The sequence below is a fragment of the Schistocerca cancellata genome, chromosome 7, assembly GCF_023864275.1.
Source record: "Schistocerca cancellata isolate TAMUIC-IGC-003103 chromosome 7, iqSchCanc2.1, whole genome shotgun sequence".
NCBI lineage: Eukaryota > Metazoa > Arthropoda > Insecta > Orthoptera > Acrididae > Schistocerca > Schistocerca cancellata.
This window is the reverse complement of record NC_064632.1, coordinates 140,855,666-140,880,105: the sequence shown is the minus strand read 5'-3', so window position 1 is coordinate 140,880,105 and position 24,440 is coordinate 140,855,666. Positions and strand designations below refer to the sequence as shown.

The 24,440-nt window shown below is 44.2% G+C and overlaps 1 protein-coding gene across 1 annotated transcript in view; it reads left to right on the top strand.

The window, feature by feature from the left end:
* Positions 1–24,440, top strand: part of LOC126092669 (carbonic anhydrase 2-like) — a 118,090-nt gene that overhangs the window by 23,638 nt on the left and 70,012 nt on the right. Inside the window, exon 2 of the mRNA XM_049908390.1 lies at positions 6,779–7,003. Within this exon, the coding sequence (XP_049764347.1) occupies positions 6,779–7,003 (225 nt within the window). The remainder of the gene's footprint in view (positions 1–6,778; positions 7,004–24,440) is intronic.

The window sequence follows — 24,440 nt, the reverse complement described above, 5'->3', positions numbered from 1 at the left end:
TTGTTGTTCACTACTTTACTCCGTGTGTGCTAAAGCTTGCAGTGGCTTTTACATCTACATTTACACCTAAATCCAAATCTATATCCATATCTATACTCTACAAACCACCTTAAGTGCGTGATCGAGGGAAATTCTGGTGTTTTATCTTTTCGCCACCTCTGCGCTGCATTCACGAATGATACGCAAGAAGCAGCTCTGTCGATACAACCCTGTATAAGCTCTAATATATCTCATCTTTTCGTCAAATCATTTAGCTAGATGAATATGGAAATAATTAAACCATTTCCAGACTCTTCTTGGAGCATAAGTTCTAAGAATTTCAGCAGTAAACTTCTCCGTGATACACATCATCACACTTGTTGCGTCTACTACTAATGATTGTTCAGCATTTCCATAACGCACTCTACACGAAACTAAACGGCCCAGTAATGAAACGAAGCCGTTGATTAGATCTTCTCTATTCTTCTGTGAATACAACTTCAAAGATGAACAAGACTCTGGACTCGGCTGAACAAGAGTTTTGTAAGCCACTTCTTTCGTGATTCGGTTAGTTTACCTTTACACTCTCGCACTGGATCTCCACGTGTTATGAGTTTTTCCTACTATCTGTTTCAAACTGTCATTCCAATTTTAGTCGCCGTGAATGGTTACCCCTATGTATTTGCAATAGCTGATGTTTCCTGTGACCCGTCACCAAAAGTGTAGACGAAGAGCAGTTGATTTCCAGAATGAGATTTTCACTCTGCAGCTGAGTGTGCGCTGATATGAAACTCCTGGCAGATTAAAACTGTGTGCCCGACCGAGACTCGAACTCGGGAGAGCTTCTGTAAAGTTTGGAAGGTAGGAGACGAGATACTAGCAGAAGTAAAGCTGTGAGGACCGGGCGTGAGTCGTGCTTCGGTAGCTCAGATGGTAGAGCACTTGCCCGCGACCGGCAAAGGTCCCGATTTCGAGTCTCGGTCGGGCACACAGTTTTAATCTGCCAGGAATTATCATAGCAGTTGATTTCTTCGCCTACTTATTTGCTACCGGCTATACGCTACATTTATTTACGTTCAGGATCAAGTTCGAATCCTTACACCAATCAATGATCTTCTGCAAGTCTTCCTGCACTTCGCTTGAGCTTCTTCGCGCTGCTCTCTTCCTACAGCCAACAGCATCTTCCACATGCAGTCTCACAGCCTATTCAACGTTACTCACTAAATCGTTGATATTGTAAACAATAACGTCCCTGTAACACTTCCGGTTCCCGTGATGTTAACTCCATATCTGTCGATTACATCAGCTATGCATGGTGTCTTATATATCCAGGGGAGTCATGAATCCAATCACCTTTTAAGATGGCCATCGTCAGTGACCATGGACTATTCAGGATTTCCTAGAAGAAAGAACACAACATGTCATTCTTAACGGTTCAAAATCTGCAGATGTAGAGGTAATTTCGGGAGTACCGCAAGGAAGCGTGATAGGACCGTTATTGTTTACAATATACATAAATGACTTAGTTGACAACATCGGTAGCTCCGTGAGGCTATTTGCAGATGACACGGTTGTCTACAAGAAAGTAGCAACATCAGAAGACTCGTACGTACTCCAGGAAGACCTGCAGAGGATTAATGCATGGTGCGACAGCTGGCAGCTTTCCCTGAACGTAGATAAATGTAATATAATGCGCATACATAGGGGCAGAAATCCATTCCAGTACGATTATGCCATAGGTGGTAAATCATTGGAAGCGGTAACGACCGTAAAATACTTAGGAGTTACTATCCGGAGCGATCTGAAGTGGAATGATCACATAAAACAAATAGTGGGAAAAGCAGGCGCCAGGTTGAGATTCATAGGAAGAATTCTAAGAAAATGTGACTCATCGACGAAAGAAGTAGCTTACAAAACGCTTGTTCGTCCGATTCTTGAGTATTGCTCATCAGTATGGGACCCTTACCAGGTTGGATTAATAGAAGAGATAGACATGATCCAGCGAAAAGCAGCGCGATTCGTCATGGGGACATTTAGTCAGCGCGAGAGCGTTACGGAGATGCTGAACAAGCTCCAGTGGCGGACACTTCAAGAAAGGCGTTACGCAATACGGAGAGGTTTATTATCGAAATTACGAGAGAGCACATTCCGGGAAGAGATGGGCAACATATTACTACCGCCCACATATATCTCGCGTAATGATCACAACGAAAGATCCGAGAAATTAGAGCAAATACGGAGACTTACAAGCAGTCGTTCTTCCCACGCACAATTCGTGACTGGAACAGGGAAGGGGGGATCAGATAGTGGTACAATAAGTACCCTCCGCCACACACCGTAAGGTGGCTCGCGGAGTATAGATGTAGATGTAGATGTAGATGTAGATGTAGATGTAGATTATATCCGCGGAATTCCGCAGTAATTGCTGCCTTACGAATAAAAAGCGTGCGCGGTTGCAGGTATCTGCGGGTTATTTGCGGGTATCCACAATAGTTTCTCAGTACTTAAAAATTAAAGGACAATAACAAGTTTATAATACGCTTTTGGTAAAACTGCGTTACGTGCGGACAGTGAACGAAATTACATCAGTTGGCTCCACAAGTCTGCTATAATGTTACCTGAAGGCTATGAGGATTCTTGGAATATTTGCTCGGTTCAGATAAAGCGGAAGCGTGTTTCCTCCGGCGACGGCCGTATATAGGTCGGCGATCACGTGAGGCACATGTGACAGATCACAAGACTCAACCGTGCAGGCACATTTCGATTGTTCGTAACAAGCCACAGTGCTCCACGGTATCCCTCCCTACCCATTTGATTGTTCACAACCAGACGTCTACTTTTCTAAAGAAGCGTGAATTGCTGCAAGACTTTTCACTGCAGTTTCCAACAGCTTTTTTTATTATTTCTGATTGTGGAGTACCACTTCGAAAGTTTGACTGTGCAGCGCCCTGGAAAAGGCTTTATCTGTTGTTAACAGCCGCTGGTACTAAATATGGCTACATGTTCTTCCCCCAGGATTTTCACGTTTTTAAATGCGCATTTTGTTTCCTTCCTACAAGCAGCTGCCTTAAATCGAATTAATGTTATATTTGCCGTAATGGAATTCAGTTATGCAATTTTGGAAGGCCACTACAACGTGATAACTAGCGTTACCTATTTTTTCAATTTTCTTTGCATAATCTCACTGCTGTTAGTGAATCACATACGCCATAAATAATGTTCTGTATGAAAGCTGTGAATCTGTCAACGTTTTTATTAGTATATTGAGAAGTATACAATACAGTGCTTGCGACAATGAGGAAAGTAACACGTCGACACAATATTGAAATATCGTACCGATGTAAGAACACTGGAGCGCCAAAGGAACTGGTATAGACATGCGTATTCAAATACAGAGATATCTAAACAGGCAGAATACGGCGCTGCGGTCGGCAACGCCTATATAAGACAACAAGTATCTGGAGCAATTGTTAGATCGACTACTGCAGCTACGATGGCAGATTATCAAAAGTTAAGTGAGTTTGAACGTGGTGTTATAGTCGGCGCACAAGCGATGCGACATAGCAACTCTTAGGTAGCGATAAATTAGGGACTTTTGCCGTAAGAGCATTTCGGGAGTAATCCGTGAATATTAGGAATCCTGTAAAATATCAAATCTCCGACATCGCTGAGGCCGGAAAAAGATCATGCCAAAACGGGACCAACGACGACCGAAGAGACTCGTTCAATGTGACAGAGTGCAGCCCTTCTGCAAATTGCTGCAGATTTCAGTGCTGTGCCATTAACAAGTGTCAGCGTGCGAACTATTCGACGGAACATCATCGATATGGCAACAGTGTACCCTTGAAGACTGCACAACACGAAGTTTTACGCGTCGCCTGGGTCGTTCAACACTGACATTGCACTGGTGACGACTGGAAACATGTTTCTTGGTCTGACGAGTCTCGTTTCAAATTCTACCGATCGGATGGACGTGTATGGAGGCATCCTCAAAAATCCATGGACATTGCATGTCAGCAGGGGACTGTTCAAGCTGCTGCCGGCTCTGTAATGGTGTGCAGCGTGTGCAGTTTGAGTGATATGGGACCCCTGACCTGTGTAGATACGACTCTGACGGGTGACACGTACACAACTTGCCATTAAAATTGCTATATCAAGAAGAAATGTAGATGATAAATGGGTATTAATTGGACAAATATATTATACTAAAACTGACATGTGATTGCATTTTCACGCAATCTGGGTGCATAGATCCTGAGAAATCAGTACCCAGAACAACCACCTCTGGTCGTAATAACGGGCCTTGATACGCTTGGCCATTGAGTCAAACAGAGCTTGGATGGCGTGTACAGGTACAGCTGCCCATGCAGCTTGAACATGATACCACAGTTCATCAAGAATAGTGAGTGGCGTATTGTGACCAGACGTTTTCAATTGGTGAGAGATCTGGAGAATGTGCTGGCCAGGGCAGCAGTCGAACATTTTCTGTATCCAGAAAGGCCCGTAATGGACCTGCAACATGCGGTCGTGCATTATCCTGCTGAAATGTAGGGTTTCCAGGGACCGAATGAATGGTAGAGCCACGGGTCGTAACAAATCTGAAATGCAACGTCCACTGTTCGAAGTGCCGTCAATGCGAACAAGAGGTGACCAAGATGAGTAACCAATAGCACCCCATACCATCACGCCGGGTGATACGCCAGTATGGCGATGACGAATACACGCTTCCAATATGGGTTCACCACAATGTCGCGAAACACGGATGCGACCATCATGATGCTGTAAACAGAACCTGGATTCATCCGAAAAAATTACGTTTTGGCATTCGTGCACCCAGGTTCGTCGTTGAGTGCACCATCGCAGGCGCTTCTGTCTGTGATGCAGCGTTAAGTGTAACCGCAGCCATGGTCTCCTAGCTGATAGTCCATGCTGCTGCAAACGTCGTCCAACTGTTCGTGCAGATGGTTGTTGTCTGGCAAACGTCCCCATCTGTTGACTCAGGGATCGAGACGTGGCTGCACGATCCGTTACAGCCGTGCGGATAAGATGCCTGTCATCTCGACTGCTAGTGATACGAGACCATTGGGATCGAGCACGGCTTTCTGTATTACCCTCCTCAACCCACCGATTCCATATTGTGCTAACAGTCATTGGATCTCGACCAACGTGAGCCGCAGTGTCGCAATACGATAAACCGCAATAGCGATAGGTTACAGTCCGACCTTTATCAAAGTCAGAAACGTGATGGTACGCATTTCTCCTCCTTACACGAGGCATCACAACAACTTTTCACCAGGCAACGCCGGTCAACTGCTGTTTGAGTATGAGAAATCGGTTGCAAACTTTCTTCATGTCAGCATGTTGTAGGTGTCGCCACCGGCGTCAACCTTTTGTGCATGCTCTGAAAAGCTAATCATATGAATATCACAGCATCTTCTTCCTGTCGGTTAAATTTCGCGTCTGTAGCACGTCATCTTCGTGGTGTAGCAATTTTAGTGATAAGTAGTGTACTCAAGCAGCTTGTCTTATCACCTGCATCCATTCACGTCCATTATGCATTCTGACGGACTTGGACAATTCCAGCAGGACAATGCGACATCACACACGTCCAGAATTGCTACAGAGAGGCTCCAACTCCTCTTCTGAGTTTAAACACTTCCGCTGGCCACCAGAGTCCCAGAGATGAACATATTTGAGCATAACTCAGCAGCGTGCTGTTACAAGAGATCTCTACCCTCTCGTACTCTTACGGATTTATGGACTGCCCTGCAGGACGCATGGTGTTACTTCGCCCTCCAGCACTACTTCAGACATTAGTCGAGTGCATGTCATGTCCTGTTGCGACACTTCCGGTGGTCTAGTGGTTCTGGCGCTGCAGTCCGGAACCGCGGGACTGCTACGGTCGCAGGTTCGAATCCTGCCTCGGGCATGGGTGTGTGTGATGTCCTTAGGTTAGTTAGGTTTAAGTAGTTCTAAGTCCTAGGGGACTTATGACCTAAGATGTTGAGTCCCATAGTGCTCAGAGCCATTTGAACCATTTTGCGGCACTTCCGCGTGCTCGCGTGGGAGCCTTACACGATGTTAGGCCAGTGTACCAGTTGTTTTTTTTTTTTTTTTTTGTTCTGTAGTGTAAGATAAACCAACTTTGCTACTAGCATTTAACAGTTTGCAAAATAGGGCAATTTGTGACACGACTACGTTTGACTTCTTATTGCCTGTTCTACTGAAATATTCGCAAAATATGTTTCTGTAGATGCGACAGTATGTTATTATCTGCTGTCCGTATCAAGAAAATGCAGTAAATATTGTATTAAAACACGGTTATCTAAACTGTGAGACCCATGCGTAAAATGTTAGAAATCAGATACGAAATTTCTTCTCATCAGATTGTTTTCTACATAAATAAGAAGTAAATACGTTCCGTGCCTCTATCATATGAAGAAAAGAGGTTTTAATGAGATACAACATTACTGCCGTTGAAGGACGTTCACCATTAATCCGCATCACGTGCGAGTACAGACTTCAGCAGAAGAAAATTCAGGCAGACAGATGCCTTTTCTCAGAGCAGTGGCGGTTTAAATGGCTTCATAAAACTGTAATACCTCAGGATGCGGATCCGGATAAGGAACTGCTGATGCGGATAACGGAATTGCGGATGCAAATATCATTTTTCTTATCTGCGCAGACGTCTATGGTCCATCCTGTAGTTGCCATTGTTATAGGGAAATAGCACCAGAATCTAAGCCTTTGTTATACTTCAGCAACAAGTGGAGCCAGAGCCGTGCCTTGCGTTGTACAGGCGGTCATGGAGGACAACCCGTACCTGGACCCGGTGGTGCAGGCGCTGCACCAGGTGAGGCGTCCCGGCTGCTCCGCGCAGCTGCTGCCCTTTCCGCTGGACTGGCTGTCGCCGCCGATGGAGCAGTCTTACCTCTCCTACTGCGGCTCGCTCACCAGGCCGCCCTGCAGTGAGGGCGTCCTCTGGATCCTCCGGCCGCACCCGCTCACCATCTCCAGTCGGCAGGTACCTACCTGTAAAAATTGTATTTACACGGGACGAGTCTCTCATCGTGAAGCACTCCAGGTCTGATCTCTAATGGGGCTGGTGCAGAAAGGAGCTGGGACACGACACGCAAAGCGCTGCTCAACGTAATTTACGACTGCATCGCCCTCCAGCCTCGGTTGCTGGCGCGCTAATCACGAAGTTACTGGGTTACAGCATACAGGGTGGCACACGATATGTGTTACCATTTTGTTTTTGGATATAAACTTTATTATCAATACAATCTGAACGGAACATATACTACAATAAAGAGACGTCCATGGAGATTTGTTCTAACTCAGCACATGCTCAGTATGTCCACCATTTCGTTTCCTAACTTTCTTCAAACGAACACTGAAGTTAGTGATTACCCTACGGCACATGTCTTCCGTAATTTCACTGCAAGCTTGATGAATAAGTCTTCTGAGCTCCGTTAAATCACGTGGAAATTTTAGGAAAATTTTTTCCTTTAGGTACCCCCAAAGAAAAAAGTCACATGGATTGAGGTCTGGACTATTGGGGGGCCAAGTTTGTCCGTCATTGAATGGACCTGGAAACCTGAGTGAAATGATCCACATGTCGAAATGCTTGTGTAAAAACTCCAACACAGTGTTTGCAGTATATGGCCCTGCTCCATCTTGCATGAACCACTGCGTGTTGAGGGGCAAGGCAGTAGCAAGAAGCTGTGGAATGAAGCTATTGCGAAGCATGCTCAAATAACGTTCGCTGTTCACAGTTTCTTCAAAGAAAAAGGGTCCATTAAGTCCGTGACTGGAAATTTCTGCCCACGCTGTAATCCTAGAGCATAATGTTGTCGTTCATGAAGCACTTGTGGGTTTTCAGTGGCGTAAATGCGTACATTTTGTTTGTTAACCACACCGTCTAAATGAAAATGCGCCTCGTCTGAAGTCCAAGCGTTGTTGAGACTTTCTTCCCTATCCTCCGCCCACTGAGCAAACAGTAGTCTCTGCTGCTTGTGTTCTTCAGCGAGCTTCTGTGCACAGGTCATCTTGTATGGGTACATATGGAAGTCACTTTTAAGAATGCGTTGAACGGAGCGTCTGGATATTCCCAGTTGCACTGCTGCCTTTCTACACGATTTCCCGGCACTTCTCTGTACAGCAACTCGTACCGCTTCAATATTCTCCAGCGAACAAACAGGCTTAGGCCAAGGTCACTTTGCTTCCTATACTGTTCCTTCCTGTAAAAATTTATCGTACAACCTGTGGATGGTCTCCTTGCAAGGGACCCATCGTGTGTTAAACTGTTGTCGAAAACGCCTCTGTCACAACAAGGCTTTTCGTTTCATGAAAAAGTAACACAATTGCCGATCGTCGCTATGTCGTCAGTCTTCCATTGTGAGCCACTGCTGCTTACTAGTCTCCTAGCGGCAGTATCGTGAATTACAGGCCATTTCGTAACTCATTTGTTTTTCATAGCTGCGCTGGTACTATGTTGTAGAGATCCCAGCGGGATATCTAATCTGCGTCGTAAATTGTGAAAGAAACAATTGGTAACACATTTCGTGCGCCACCCTGTAAGTTCGTTGCGTTTTGCCGTAATTTTAATAAACACAGCAGATACACATAACAGAGACTTCAGTCATCAACGTTGTACTCTCCTTTGCTATTTACAACGCTACGATAACTTGTCGATTCCGCGACTGTAGAAATAACATGCTCTTGAGGCGAAGAACTGGCCCTGTCATATCGGAGCGCATTCTCGTCCGGAAAGGAAGTTTCTTGGAGGTTCTTTGACAGAGAGTGTAAAAGACGAAAATCTGAGGATACAAGATGAGATGCATAAGGTGGGTACGAAATTACTTTCCAGACCAACTCGTGTATAATGTTTTTATCAATTTAGCAGATTACTGGCGGTAGTTGTCCTGCTGTAGAATAGTTTCACGCAGTCTTACTGTTCGCAGTTGTTGACTGCGTCAGTAAAACGTCTCAGCTGTTCACAATAAACGTCAGCAAAGATAGCTATACCTCGGGGAATCAATTCGTAGAACACCACAACGTAGCTGTTCCAGCAGGCACATATCATTATCTTTTGTGGATGCGTGCAGGTTTTTGTGGGGGGGGGGGGCTGCTGCGTTATTTGGGCTCAGCCAATCTTTCCTTTTCCATATGTTCTACATCTACATCGATACTCTGCAATTCACATTTAAGTGCCTGGCACAAGCTTCATCGAACCACCTTCACAGTTTTCTATTATTCCAATCTCGTTTAGAGCTCCGACAGAAAGAACACCTACATCTTTCCGTACGAGCTCTGATTTCCAGTATCATGGTGATCGTTTCTCCAAAATATTTTCCTATTCGGAGGAGAAAGTTAATGACAGAAATTTCGTGAGAAGATTCCGTCGCGAGGAAAAACGCCTTTCTTTTATTGACGTCCAGCCCAAATCCTGCATCATTTCAGTGACACCCTCTCCCATTTATCGGAAGTGACGCCCTTCTTTGACGTTTTTCGATGTACTCCGTCAGTCCTGTCTGGTAAGGATCCAACACCGCACAACATTATTGTAAAAGAGGGCGGACAAGATCATAAAGATATTTCTCGTCACCTGTTACTATGTTGTTGCTGTTGTCTTCAGTCCTGAGACTGGTTTGATGCATCTCTCCATGCCACTCTATCCTGTGCAAGCTTCTTCATCTCCCAGTACTTACTGCAACCTACGTCCTTCTGCATCTCCGTAGTCTAGTCATCTCTTGGTCTCCCTCTACCATTTTTACCCTCCACGCTGCCCTCCAATGCTAAATTTGTGATCTCTTGATGCCTCAGAACATGTCAAATTGTGCCACAAATTCCTCTTCTCCCCAATTCTATTCAATACCTCCTCATTAGTTTTGTGATCTACCCATCCAACCTTCAGCATTCTTCTGTAGCACCACATTTCGAAAGCTTCTATTCTCTTCTTGTCCAAACTATTTATCGTCCATGTTTCACTTCCATACATAGCTACACTCCATACAAATACTTTCAGAAACGACTTCCTGACACTTAAATCTATACTCGATGTTAACAAATTTCTCTTCTTCAGAAACGCTTTCCCTGCCATTGCCAGTCTACATTTTATATCATCTCTACTTCGAACATCATCAGTTATTTTTCTCCCCAAACAGCAAAACTCCTTTACTACTTTAAGTGTCTCATTTTCTAATCTAATTCCCTCAGAATCACCCGACTTAATTCGATTACATTCCACTATCCTCGTTTTGCTTTTGTTTATGTTCATCTTATATCCTCCTTTCAAGACACTGTCCATTCCGTTCAACTGCTCTTCCAAGTCCTTTGCTGTCTCTGACAGAATTACAATGTCATCGGCGAACCTCAAAGTTTTTACTTCTTCTCCATGGAATTTAATACCTACTCCGAATTTTTCTTTTGTTTCCTTTACTGCTTGCTCAAAATACAGATTGAATAACATCGGGGACACGCTACAACCCTGCCGCACTCCCTTCCCAACCGATGCTTCCCTTTCGTGCCCCTCGACTCTTACAACTGCCATCTGGTTTCTGTACAAATTGTAAAAAGCCTTCCGCTCCCTGTATTTTACGCCTACCACCTTTAGAATTTGAAAGAGATTATTCCAGTCAACATTGTCAAAAGCTTTCTCTAAGTCTACAAATGCTAGAAACGTAGGTTTGCCTTACATAATCTATTTTCTAAGATAAGTCGTAGGGTCAGTATTGCCTCACGTGTTCCAACATTTCTACGGAATCCTAACTGATCTTCGCCGAGGTCGGCTTCTACCAGTTTTTCCATTCGTCTGTAAAGAATTCGCGTTAGCATTTTGCAGCTGTGACCTATTAAACTGATAGTTCGGTAATTTTCACATCTGTCAGCACCTGCTTTCTTTGGGATTGGAATTATTATATTCTTCTTGAAGTCTGAGGGTATTTCACCTGTCTCATACACCTTGCTCACCAGATGGGAGAGTTTTGTCAGAACTGGCTTTACCAAGGCCGTCAGTGGTTCTAATGGAATGTTCTCTACTCCCGGGGCCTTGTTTCGACTCAGGTCTTTCAGTGCTCTGTCAAACTCTTCACGCAGTATCGTATCTACCATTTCATCTTCATCTACCTCCTCTTCCATTTCCATAATATTGTCCTCAAGTACATCGCCCTTTTATAGACCCTCCATATACTCCTTCCACCTTTCTGCTATCCTTTCTTTGATTAGAACTGGGTTTCCATCTGAGATCTTGAAATTCATACAAGTGGCTGTCTTCTCTCCAAAGGTCTCTTTAATTTTCCTGTAGGCAGTATCTATCGTACCCTAGTGAGATAAGCCTCTACATCCATACATTTGTCCTCTAGCCATCCCTGCATAGTCATTTTACACTTCCTGTTGATCTCATTTTTGAGACGTTTGTATTCCTCTTTGCCTGCTTCATTTACTGAGTTTTTATGTCTTCTCCTTTCATCAATTAAATTCAATATTTCTTCTGTTACCCAAGGATATCTATTAGCCCTCGTCTTTTTGCCTACTTGATACTACAGAAGGTAAACGATGTCAAAGTTAGCGTAAGGAGGGCTATGCGTGAAGTGTTCAGTGAATTCGAAAGTAAATTTCTATGTACCGTTTTGACAGAAAATCCTAGGAAGTTCTGGTCTTAAGTTAAATCAGTAAGAGGCTCGAAACAGCTTATCCAGACACTCTGGGATGATGATGGCATTGAAACAGAGGATGACACGCGTAAAGCTGAAATACTAAACACCTTTTTCCAAAGCTGTTTCACAGAGGAAGACCGCACTGCAGTTCCTTCTCTAAATCCTCGCACAAACGAAAAAATGGCGGACATCGAAATAAGTGTCCAAGGAATAGAAAAGCTACTGGAATCACTCAACAGAGGAAAGTCCACTGGACCTGACGGGATACCGATTCGATTCTACACAGAGTACGCGAAAGAACTTGCCCCCCTTCTAACAGGCGTGTACCGCAAGTCTCTAGAGGAACGGAAAGTTCCAAATGATTGGAAAAGAGCACAGGTACTCCCAGTCTTCAAGAAGGGTCGTCGAGCAGATGCGCAAAACTATAAACCCATATCTCTGACGTCGGTCTGTTGTAGAATTTTACAACATGTTTTTTGCTCGCGTATCATGTCGTTTTTGGAAACCCAGAATCTACTCTGTAGGAAACAACGATCGTGTGAGACCCAAATCGCTTTATCTGTACATGAGACCCAGAAAATATTAGATACAGGCTCCCAGGTAGTTGCAATTTTTCTGGACTTCCGGAAGGCGTTCGATACAGTTCCGCACTGTCGCCTGATAAACAAAGTAAGAGCCTACGGAATATCAGACCAGCTGTGTGGCTGGATTGAGGAGTTTTTAGCAAACAGAACACAGCATGTTGTTATCAATGGAGAGACGTCTACATACGTTAAAGTAAACTCTGGCGTGCCACAGGGGAGTGTTATGGGACCATTGCTTTTCACAATATATATAAATGACCTAGTAGATAGTGTCGGAAGTTCCATTTGGCTTTTCGCGGATGATGCTGTAGTATACAGAGAAGTTGCAGCATTAGAAAATTGTAGCGAAATGCAGGAAGATCTGCAACGGATAGGCACTTGCTGCAGAGAGTGGCAACTGACCATTAACATAGACAAATGTAATGTATTGCGAATACGTAGAAAGAAGGATCCTTTATTGTATGATAATATGATAGCGGAACAAACACTGGTAGCAGTTACTTCTGTAAAATATCTGGGAGTATTCGTGCGGAACGATTTGAAGTGGAATGATCATATAAAATTAATTGTTGGTAAGGCGGGTACAGGGTTGAGATTAATTGGGAGAGTCCTTAGAAAATGTAGTCCATCAACAAGGAGATGGCTTACAAAACACTCGTTCGACCTATACTTGAGTATTGCTAATCAATGTGGGATCCGTATCAGATCGGGTTGACGGAGGAGATAGAGAAGATCAAAAGAAGAGCGGCGCGTTTCGTCACAGTGTTATTTGGTAACCGTGATAGCGTTACGGAGATGTTTAGCAAACTCAAGTGGCAGACTCTGCAAGAGAGGCGCTCTGCATCGCGGTGTAGCTTGCTCGCCAGGTTTCGAGAGGGTGCGTTTCTGGATGAGGTATCGAATATATTGCTTCCCTCTACTTATACCTCCCGAGGAGTTCACGAATGTCAAATTAGAGAGATTCGGGCGCGCACGGAGGCTTTCAGACAGTCGTTCTTCCCGCGAACCATACGCGACTGGAATAGAAAAGGGAGGTAATGACAGTGGCACGTAAAGTGCCTCCGCCACACACCGTTAGGTGGCTTGCGGAGTATAAATGTAGATGTAGATGTAGATCCTCTGCTGCCTTCACTACTTTATCCCTCAGAGCTACCCATTCTTCTTCTACTGTATTTCTTTCCCCATTCCTGTCAATTGTTCTCATATGCTCTCCCTGAAACTCTGTACAACCTCTGGCTCTTTCAGTTTATCCAGGTCCCATCTCCTTAAATTCCCACCATTTTGCAGTTTCTTCAGTTTTAATCTACAGTTCATAACTAATAGGCTATGGTCAGAGTCCACATCCGCCCCTGGAAATGTCTTACAATTTAAAACCAGGTTCCTAAATCTCTGTCTTACCATTATATAATCTATCTGATACCTTCTAGTATCTCCAGGATTCTTCCATGTATACAACCTTCTTTTATGTTTCTTGAACCAAGTGTTAGCTATGATTAAGTTATTCTGTGTTCAACATTCTACCAGACGGCTTCCTCTTTCATTTCTCTCCCCCAATCCTTATTCACCCACTATGTTTCCTTCTCTCCCTTTTCCTACTGCCGAATTCCAGTCACCCATGACTATTAAATTTTCGTCTCCCTTCACTATCTGAATAATTTATTTTATCTCATCATACATTTCATGAATTTCGACACAGCATAGGAATAGCCGGTGTTGTTTATGAGGCAATTGACGACGGTTCTGGCGGAGGTTCGAGTCCTCCCTCGGGCATGGGTGTGTGTGTTTGTCCTTAGGATAATTTAGGTTAGGTAGTGTGTAAGCTTAGGGACTGATGGCCTTAGCAGTTTAGTCCCATAAGATTTCACACACACACACACAATCGACGACGAGCAAGCAAAGTTTCACATATGGCCACGCGCAGATATTTTAGATTTTAGCTTAGATCATGCGGTAGCCGTACACTTGACTTTTAACCTTCCCCACTCCATGCAAGTGACGTACGATGACGGAAGGATCACAGATGAGCACATCTGCCAGTTATTGAGGTGGAACAGTGTGGATTAATGCGTTTAAACGATCTTCATCAAACCCCAAAAGTCTTCCTGAACGTGGAGAGTCACTAGTGACAAAACGAACCTCCTTATAACGAAAAGAAGATTTTCTTGCCTTGCTCTGTTCAGTAGCATTACCTCTTTTCCCCACTCGGCACTCCATTTTCTAGGCTCCACTCACTCTGTCCACGTAACAAAATTACTACATGAAAACTTAAACATTTATAAATGTACAAATCTAAACTTTTTCATGTGTAAAGCAAAAGAGTTGTGTTGTAACGGAAAAATATAATAAAACATGCAGCATTAATATTGTGTCTAAAATTTGAGTTTGTAATTTTTTATTGTCTTTTCTTATAAAAACTATGACTCAAATTCTAATCGTGCAATTAATCTGAAAATTTTATTTAGTGTCCTGAGAAGGTTATATGACCACTGAGGTACAGTTATTAATTTATGGTCTAAATTGTGTCATTAACAGAGTTTTTAATTTTTCACGTCCAAAATGAACCATTTTGCTACATAGAATCATCGAAAAATGAAAATGTAATTGCAGGAACTCGTATTTTTTAGTTCCAGGGAGACATCAGCACATTACGAACAGTTCCTGAAAATTTCATAGCATTAGCGCATATACTTTTTGACAAAAGCTTTCTGATAACGTAAAATATGTGGAACAGGGAATATGAGGTTCACAGAATTTCTTCTCATACTTCTACATGTAATAAGCGTACCTCAATTTTAAAATCCTCCATTCTGATACTCCTCATCCTCCAGGTTTCTCTTCTCCCCTCTTCGAATCTGCCTGGCCTGTATTTGCAGTAAGACACTGATCTGTTAACTTTTTTGACCCTGGTCTCATCGATGGGGTAATATGCTTTTGTTGTGATCAAACCAGGATCTATACCAACTCTCTTCAGCACTTCAATTCTGCATTATTTCCGTTGTTTTAACAGAAAAGTGGATCATAGGCACCAAGTCTGAGTACTTCAAGCCCACAGAATGTCCTTTTTGGGCATCTAATCTAATTTAAATTACTGAGGCTTTCATTAGCATTTTGCGTCTTTTCGTGAAGACACTCCCTCAATAGATCAGGATTTGTAAGTAATCTGAATGTCAGCTTAATTGCATTCATTACAAGTTCTGATAATGAGCGTTTAAGTGAATTCGTCTCATTTTGTTGTTGAACTTACGACAATCGTCTTTCGGAAACAGATTGTGCATTGGTGATTGGTCAGTGCATAGTTTGTGGGAAAAAATTACCCATACAGCCTGCCTCATTCCCTCTAAATCATGTTCGTTTTTCCTGATAACTCTCCCACAAAATAACTGAAGAGAATCAATTTCTTTCCGAGTAAGCCTGCCTTTTCCTCCTAGTGATTTTCCATCCTCAAGTACTTCACCTTTCTTCTCTTTCAGCAAGCGATGAAGCCTACCGCCAAGCCTCTTTTGGGTGTGTCCAACACATTCTTACTTTTCTATTGTTGTACAGTACGGACTTTTATCTTTTACAGCTTCGAACGAAGAACAGTCCCCATCACCAAGCTATTTAGTACATCTAACACAGTACTTGTCCTCAGATCTGGAGGACATCGTCACAACTGCAGCAGCCTCCATGCCCCCACTTCAGCCACTATAATTTTTAGAGCATGCTACTGCATTATTTTCTTGCCAGTTTCTCACTGTCTTGGTTGTTCGTCACTTTCCTTGCTGCACGCTGGTGGCAGTATTTAGACATAATTTCTACATCTAAAACTTTCATCTACATCTACATCTACATGGTCACTCTGAAATTCACATTTAAGTGCCTGGCACAGGGTTCATTGAACCACTTTCATACTACTTCTCTACCATCTCTCTTCTCTTCTACTCTGGAATGGCGCTTGGGAAAAAGGAACACCTAAATCTTTCCGTTCGAGTTCTGATTTCTCTTATTTTATTATGATAATCATTTCTCTCTACGTAGGTGGGTGTCAACAAAATATTTTCGCATTTGGAAGAGAAAGTTGGTGATTGAAATTTCATAAGTAGATCTCGCCGGAAAGAAAGCCGCCTTTGTTTCAGTGACTGCCACCCCAACTCGGGTATCCTATCAGTGACACTCTCACGCCTATTGCGTGATAACACGAAACGAGCTACCCTTCTTTGCACTTTTTCGGTGTCCTCCGTCAATTGTGCCTGGTAAGAATCGCACACTGAACAGCAATATTCCAGCTGAGGACGGACAAGTGTAATGTAGACTGTCTCTCTAGTGGGTTTGTAGCATCTTCTTAGTGTTTTGCCAGCAAAGCGCAGTCTTTATTTCGCCTTCCCCACAATATTATCTATGTGGTCTTTCCAATTTAAGTTACTCGTAATTGCTATTCCTAGGTATTTAGTCGAATTGGCAGCCCTTAGATTTGTGCGATTTATCGTATACCCAAAATTTTTCGGATTTCTTTTAGTACTCATGTGGAGGAATTAGCACTTTTCTTTGTTTAGTCGCAATTGCCACTTTTCGAACCATACAGAAATTCTCTTTAGATCATTTTGTAATTGGAATTGATAGTTTGATGATTTTACTAGACGGTAAGTTACAGCGTCATCTGCAAACAATCTAAGGGGGTTGTTCAGATTACCACCTAAATCATATATGTAAACCAGGAACAGCAGAGGGTCTATGACACTACTTTGCGGAACGCCAGATATCACCTCTGTTCTGCTCGATGATTTACCGTCCACCACTACTAACTGTGACCTCTCTGAGAGCAAATCACGAATCCAATCACACAACTGAGACGATACTCCATATGCACCCAATTTCATTAATAGTCGCTTGTGAGTAACGGTATCAAAAACTTTCTGGAAATCTAGGAATTTGGAATCGATCTGAGATCCCTTTGCGACAGCACGCATTACTTCATGGAGATAGCTGTGTTGCAGAAGAACGATATTTTCTGAATCCGTGTTGGTTATGCATCAATAAGTCATTTTTCTTTAAGATGATTCATAAAGTTCGAGTACAGTATACACTCCAAAATCCTAATGCAAATTTACGTCAGTGATATGGGTCTGTAATTCAATGGGTTACTCCTAGTTCCTTTCTTTAATATTGGTGTGATCTGTGCTACTTTCCAGTCTTTAGGAACAGATCTTTCGTCAAGTGAGTGGTTGTATATGATTGCTAAGAAAGGCGCTATTGTGTCTGCATACTCTGAAAGGAACCTGATCGGTACACCATCTGGACCGGAAGACTTGCCTTTCTTAAGTGATTTGAGTTGTTTCGCAAGTCAATGCCAATAATAGATGCAAGTTCATACAGAGATGTGTGACACCTTTTCATCCAGGTCCCATATACAAACACACACAGGTCAGGAACACTTGTAGGAGATTCACTGTGATGAATATCGACCCCCGGATCTGTTTCGCTATGGTTTATTTCCCCCAATTCCTCCACTGCTTTCCTCATAGAACCTTTGGCAATATCTCATACAGCATCAGACATTTCCTCATTTATTTTTTCAAATCTTGCACAAGGTGGAGGCATGTTCAGAAAAACACACCACAAATTACCTCCTTCCCTATCCTGTCCAAGGCGTCTCAGAGCATATGAAAATCTAAAATTGCTTTTACAGTTACCAGTGTCAGTTTTTTTTTTAAAAAGGAAAAAGAAAATTCCTAGCCATACGAATTACAAATTAATTTAAAATAACATGGTATTCTCACTCTTCTCTCTTCAACAACCATCATGCATTCTGTATTTTTACAGCTAACACGAACATAAAAACTTAATGGCCCAGCAGATAAGTCTGAATCCAGTGGAATGCATATCAACATCATTCACGCACCTGTACAATTTTCCTCTCCCGAGTATCGATGCAGAAACTGAGAGCTTATGTTCTTCACTTCGAGCTGCTTCCTGTTTTTTGTTGTTGAACCGATTTCCATGAAACCTCCTTTTCCTAACCACAGTTTTTCCACCACCCTTTATGCATAATTCCTTACTTCCATGTACAGGTTTTTCGAATTCAACCGTCCACCTACTAATATGTGTTAGTATTGCCAAAACGCAAATAAACCACATGCAAGAAAGTTTTCAGGTAAAGATATAGTCGTCAGCCAGCAATATAGATGTCAGCCAAAGATATCGAAAGAAAATAGCCTTCACACTAACAAAATTCCGCTGAAGCAAGCAGTTTCCCAAATGTCGGGAGAGGTGGGAGTGGGCTCCAGTGCAGAGTTAATCAGTTTAACATTTTAAAGGCATTTCTAAAGCTGCAATCAGGAAAAAATTCGTACAAAACATACATTAAACTGTGTAGATCAAGAAAACAATGTTTCTGAAAAATCGATTTTTTTGACCAAAATCTCTCTTAAATAGCAACAATGAACCACAAATAAAAATGACAGTCGATAAATAAACCCGTAGCGATCGGAATACCAACATGAAAAACGAAAACGCTACAAACTGATGCACCAACCTAATAGTACACGAAAATCGACGCGATAGATCTTACGATGCAGAAATACCATTGGCATATAAACCTGCCACTGAATTGATAGTTATAGATCCTGTATGTTTTTCAGTGAAATCTTGTGCCATTTTTCCTACAAAATAGTGAGAAGTTAATGTTGCGATGATGGAAGTGGATAGAGATCAATCACCCTTCTCTCCCAAGCAGAGCAGAAAGGCTCAATAATATTCAGGTCTGATGACTTCGGTGGCCAGGGGAGATGCTACAGTTCGTCCTCGTGTTCAAAAAACAAGTCTTGGACGATGCGAGCTGTGTGACCAGGGGCTCTGTCATCTTGGAACATATCCCCATCCTGTTTAACTCTTGGCAGCAAGCAATCTATGTTGTAGACTTGGGACATCGTGAGACAGGCATAATCTCTGCCAGAATTTTTAATTGTATGAAATAAGACTCTTCCAACGAAGTGACTTTCTTCCATTGCTCCTTAGTCCACGTTTCATGGCTTTGACACTCTGGTACAGAGCGCTTCGGTTTTCGAATCCGCGACAGACGGTATGGACCTCGATTTCCACTAGAGGTCTCTGCAGCCGTCGCACTGTAAGCCATAGCTGTGTGCGCTCCTGGACCGCGTATAATGTGAGGGCACCACTGCAGATCCAATAGCGACGTACCCTATCATGTATTTAAGTGCCTGCTTCTCATTCATAGAGGACCGTCTCCCTGTCCTTCTCACCCTCTCCTCTGCCCATCCCACCCCTACAGTCACCCGCCCAGCTACCCCTCCAAAGTCTGCCCATGACTATCGCCGTGCCAATTGGGATGCCTACCGGGAATCCATTGCCTTACAGATCGAAAGCCACCCCCTCACCTTTCACCACCCTGCTGACATCTCACATGCCTCTTCCTTCCTTCAGAAGAACATCACTGACGCTGTGGAGGCTCATGTCCCTGCCAAACTCATCCACCCTCAGAGCCCTATACGCCCTCCACAGGCCGTCCTTCTTCTGCGTGAATCCTGCAGGCTCTACTGCTCCTTCCTCGGCACCTGTTACCGGGATACACTCACTCGCCACCGGCAATTACAGTGACACTTGCGGAACCTCCTTACAGCAAAGAAACGCTGGGACTGGCGCCAGAGATTTACACACCTCATCTCCACCCACCCTCTCCTCCAAGTACTGGTCACCCTTCCACCACCTTACTGGTAGCCATCCCACCCCGCATTACCACATCCTCCATGACGATCGACCCTTTCCTGACAACATCAGTAAGGCTAACCATTTTGCCTCCCACCTCTCCGAGGTCTTCTCCATTCCTGACGATCCCTATTTTGATTACTCCCTCTTCCTTACTGTCCTTGACTGCACTGACACCTCTCTCCCCCCACTCGCCCCTAGCTTCCAGTACTTGGATCAGTTATCCCCCTTAGACATCAACACTCCCATCACCGCACAAGACATCACACTTGCCCTCCACTCGAAACACAACACTGCCCCTGGTCATGACGGCGTCACCTACCGCCACCTCAAGGAATTCCCCCCATCCTTCCTCACTGTCCTTGCTACCCTGTACAATGTCCTCCTCTCCACTGGATTTTACCCCGGCCTGTGGAAGACTTCCTGTGTCCTGCTGTTCCCTAAACCTAACAGAACCCTTCTGATACCTCTTCCTATCGTCCCATCAGCCTCACCTCCATGTTCAGTAAGGTCTTCGTGGCCATCCTCTCTCACCGTATTCACCGCCACCTTAACCAGCACCACCTCGTTCCCCTTACCCAATGTGGCTTCCAGCCTTCCTTCTCCACCTACAACCAGCTTCTTAACCTTACCAATCTTCTTTCCCTCCAACTTAACTCCCGTTGCTCCACTGTCTTTGTTTCCCTTGATCTCCAGAACGCCTATGACCATGTCTGGCATCCCAGGCTCCTCCTTAAACTCCAGATCTATACTCTCCCCATCAACTTTGTCCGTCTCGTTGCTTCCTTCCTCTCTCATCGTCCCTCCTATGTGACTATCCACAATTCCAACTCCCGTACTTTCTATCCCTCTGCCGGCGTGTCCCAAGGCTCTGTCCTGTCCCCTCTTCTCTATCTCATGTACACTGCTGATATGCCCAAACCTCCCCCCTCCCCCTGTTCATCTTCTCCAGTTTGCTGATGACACTTCCTTCCTAGCCCTTTATCCTACCATTCAACTGTCCCGACATACTCTCCAAACCCACCTTCACCAATTCACTGCTTGGTGCAACCAGTGGTTCCTCCGTATCAACCCCTCCAAGACCCAGGTGATCATCATAGGCCACACCACCCACTCCTTTCGTCTCCATGATTTCTACCTCACACTTATGGCCGTCTTATCCACCCCACTCCTACCCTCAAATACCTTGGCCTCACCCTCGACCGCCACCTCACCTGGACTTCCTATCTCCCTACCATCCAAAGAAAGCTCACAACTGACTCCAACTCCTGAAACTCCTGTCTGGCCGGACATGGGGTCTGCATCCTTCCACCATCCTTCAAACCTACAAATCCTTGATCCGCCCTATCCTCTGTTATGCCAGTGTAGCTTGGATTTCCGCCCGTCCCCGGTTCTACAAAGCCCTCCAAATCCTAGAAAGCCATGCTCTCCACCTCGCCTTCCACATCTGCCTTCCATCCCCCACACGCATCCTCTATGACCTCATCCCCTTCCCCCACCTTCCCCTTTTCCTTGAACACACCCACACACTATATATTGTCCGACACATTGACCCCTCCTCATTCCCTGGTGTCTCCCTTTATCTCCACCCCCAACCCATTGCTGTGCCTTTACCATTGTGTCCCACCCTCTCTCCATCTCCACACCCTCTGCCTCCTTTCCCAACACAACTTCCACCATCTACCCCTTCCGGATGAAGAGCTTCGCCCTGACATCTATCCTTGCTACCAACTCTACCCCCATCTTCCTGCCTCTTCCTCAGGGCTCCCTCTCCTCCCCTCCCTTCTCCTGAGCGGCTTCCCCCTTCTACTCCCCCTCCCTCTCTTGTATTCCCTTTCAGTGTCTCTGCACTCCCTCCTGCCTTGTCTTCCCTCTTCATCTCCTGCCCCACCAGTCTCATGCCTCTTAGTGTACCCACTGACACCCCTACTCTCTTGATCCCGCCGCCTCCCCTGCTGCCCCTTGCTCTCCCCTCCTTTTCCATCCTCTCCCTTGGTAGGTCCCATCTCGCAGTTTTATTCTCCATTGTTTGTGCTCCAAGTGGGTTTTAAGCGTGTTGCTCTGGAGTGTTTTTAATACTGTGGACGACTTTTAACCTGTGAATGTACATTCAGTGTCTTCTTTGTGTTTTAAGAATCGCCAACTGTGTTTTTTAACTTTCTGGTGACTTTTTTATCTATTCCCCCCCCCCCCCATGAACGTCTCCATGTCAGTGTATTTTTACCTCCATTTTCTCCCCTTACTCTGTTTTATGTTCCCATTTTTTATCGTCTTATATGTACATTTTATTCTTGATTTAGTTGTCATGTCACTCGGCAGAAGAGCGGCGGATTGTGCCGCTGACAGCCCTCCCCTGCCCATATGGGGCAGGGGAATGAAATCACAGAAAGAAAAAAAAATTCAGAGAGGCAGTCTGATAATCGTGTGAGTCTCCCGATGTCTCGTTTGTAGACATCGTGTTTACTTTACTTGTTTCCATTTATGAGTGGATGTTGTTGATATCGAGAGGTTTTCGCTTGTCATCCCGTTGCTTCTTGCGTGTTGCTGTTTTTGGTGTCTTTCTAGGTCGTCTGTCGTTGTGCGTGTCCATCCTTTCCCATTTGTCCATCTTGTTTGTTCGCGGGCCGCTCCCATTCTGTCCCGCCACACTTTCGTTCATAGCCACCCTGCGACCGGAATGGTCGCCATTACAGCAGATACCACGTTCTCCTGTGCCTTGCATTTCCATCATTGATGAGTGGATTTCAAATTACAGCTCACCCAGCAGTTCCCTGACTCTGGAGCTCTCTTCATATTGTTGTGCTGCTCATAGGGTCCACGAATGCAACACTCAGTTCTACAGCAGCGTTTTCCGCAGTCCTCTCTTATTTCGACACAGTCCTCTTCAGTGACTGTCTGTTACGATCGCTGAACACACATTCGTCCGCATTGAGGTTTACCAGATGATATTCCAATTTCCCTGTACGGGTTATATATTTTCTGTATGGCGCCTTGTGAAACACCAAACACTTCGGCTAGCTTGGTTACGAAAGTACTCACCATGTGTGCATCAACAATTATCCCATTTTCAAATTCAGTTAGCTCCGATACGACGCATTCACAACTACAGGGAACACTGTTATGCCATGACTGACACTTTTAAATACTGAAGGCACTGCACAGGTGCCTTTCGTGGTCAAATACAGCTGCGCAATCTGCTGGCTTCATTAGGATCTGCATTTATGTTTAAGCTTGTGCGTTACTTGGACTTTATCCACGTTTTTGTCCAGCCCCTGTGTGTGGTAAAGCGCCAGGGCTAGGCAACCTTTGCCCTCCGTTACTGCGTCTATTAAAGAGGATATTTACTCCCTCCTCCCTGTGCTAGCTATTATTATATTGCGTAGCGAAGCATCAGCCTCTGTCAGATAGCTATATAGCATTTAGTTAGCCGATATTTCTTAGCATTTGTACAGAATCTAACGAAATTATTTCCGTACGAAGAGCGCTGTTATTCATGTAAAATATCAAATCTTCCGAAATATGCACCTATGAAGCTAACGACAAAGTCCTAGATACTTTTAGAAAGGACAGTTCATATACATTCTTTTTAAGGGTTGACTGCCAACAAATCTTGCGAGAATGACGCGATTTTGATAATCTTCACTGTACCGATGCCTTGGAACGGCGTACTTTCATAACACGCAGTATTAACCATACGAAAAGCAGTAAATACATATAGCCTTAAATCATCATTATTTAGTACTCCACAATTTTCATTGTAACAAATTGTTCCAAAAACGAAGCGTTTTCGGGTTGTTTTCAATGTACCGGTGCTTTAAATTAGCATATACTTGCATCACGTAAGTTATAACGTAATAGACACCATAAAGGGGTATCAGCTGCAATCGACATAATCCAGTACATTGGTGTGACATCATGGCCATCTCCGTACTGGTGCGAAATGGTGTGATGTGCGAATTTTAGAGTGCCATATGGCAGCGAAAGTGAAAGGAACGGTTTCGACAAGTCATTGGTAGGTCTGCGGCGGTGTGTTGTAGCAAATGTCTATGTATATGTCACGCAATTCCTGCAAATTGCGGACCAGTGGTCATTTGGGGATGGAACTGACAGTCGATATCGTCCCATATGTCTTCCGTGGGGTTCAGATCAGGCCCTTTCGGTGGTCAAGATACCGACACGAGTTTAATATAATCCATCTCAAATCAGTGAAGCACGCTTCATCTTTCGTGACACCGATTGTTATCCTACTGGATGATGCCATTATCGGGGACGACATTAAGGGTTAAGGGATTCAGGTGGTCAGTAAAAACATTCCCATAGGCCAGAGTGGTCATGGTATCTTCGTTTACTACCAAAGGGCCCATAGAAGACCTCACGAATGGCCCTTAGCAACCTCCACCGGTCTGCATTCATGGTATGTTACATGTTGCCAGCAGCCGATCATCAGGACGACGGCTAATCCAGGCAGGACCACCCATCTGAAGTATCTACAAGCGTGATTCATTAAACACGTTGA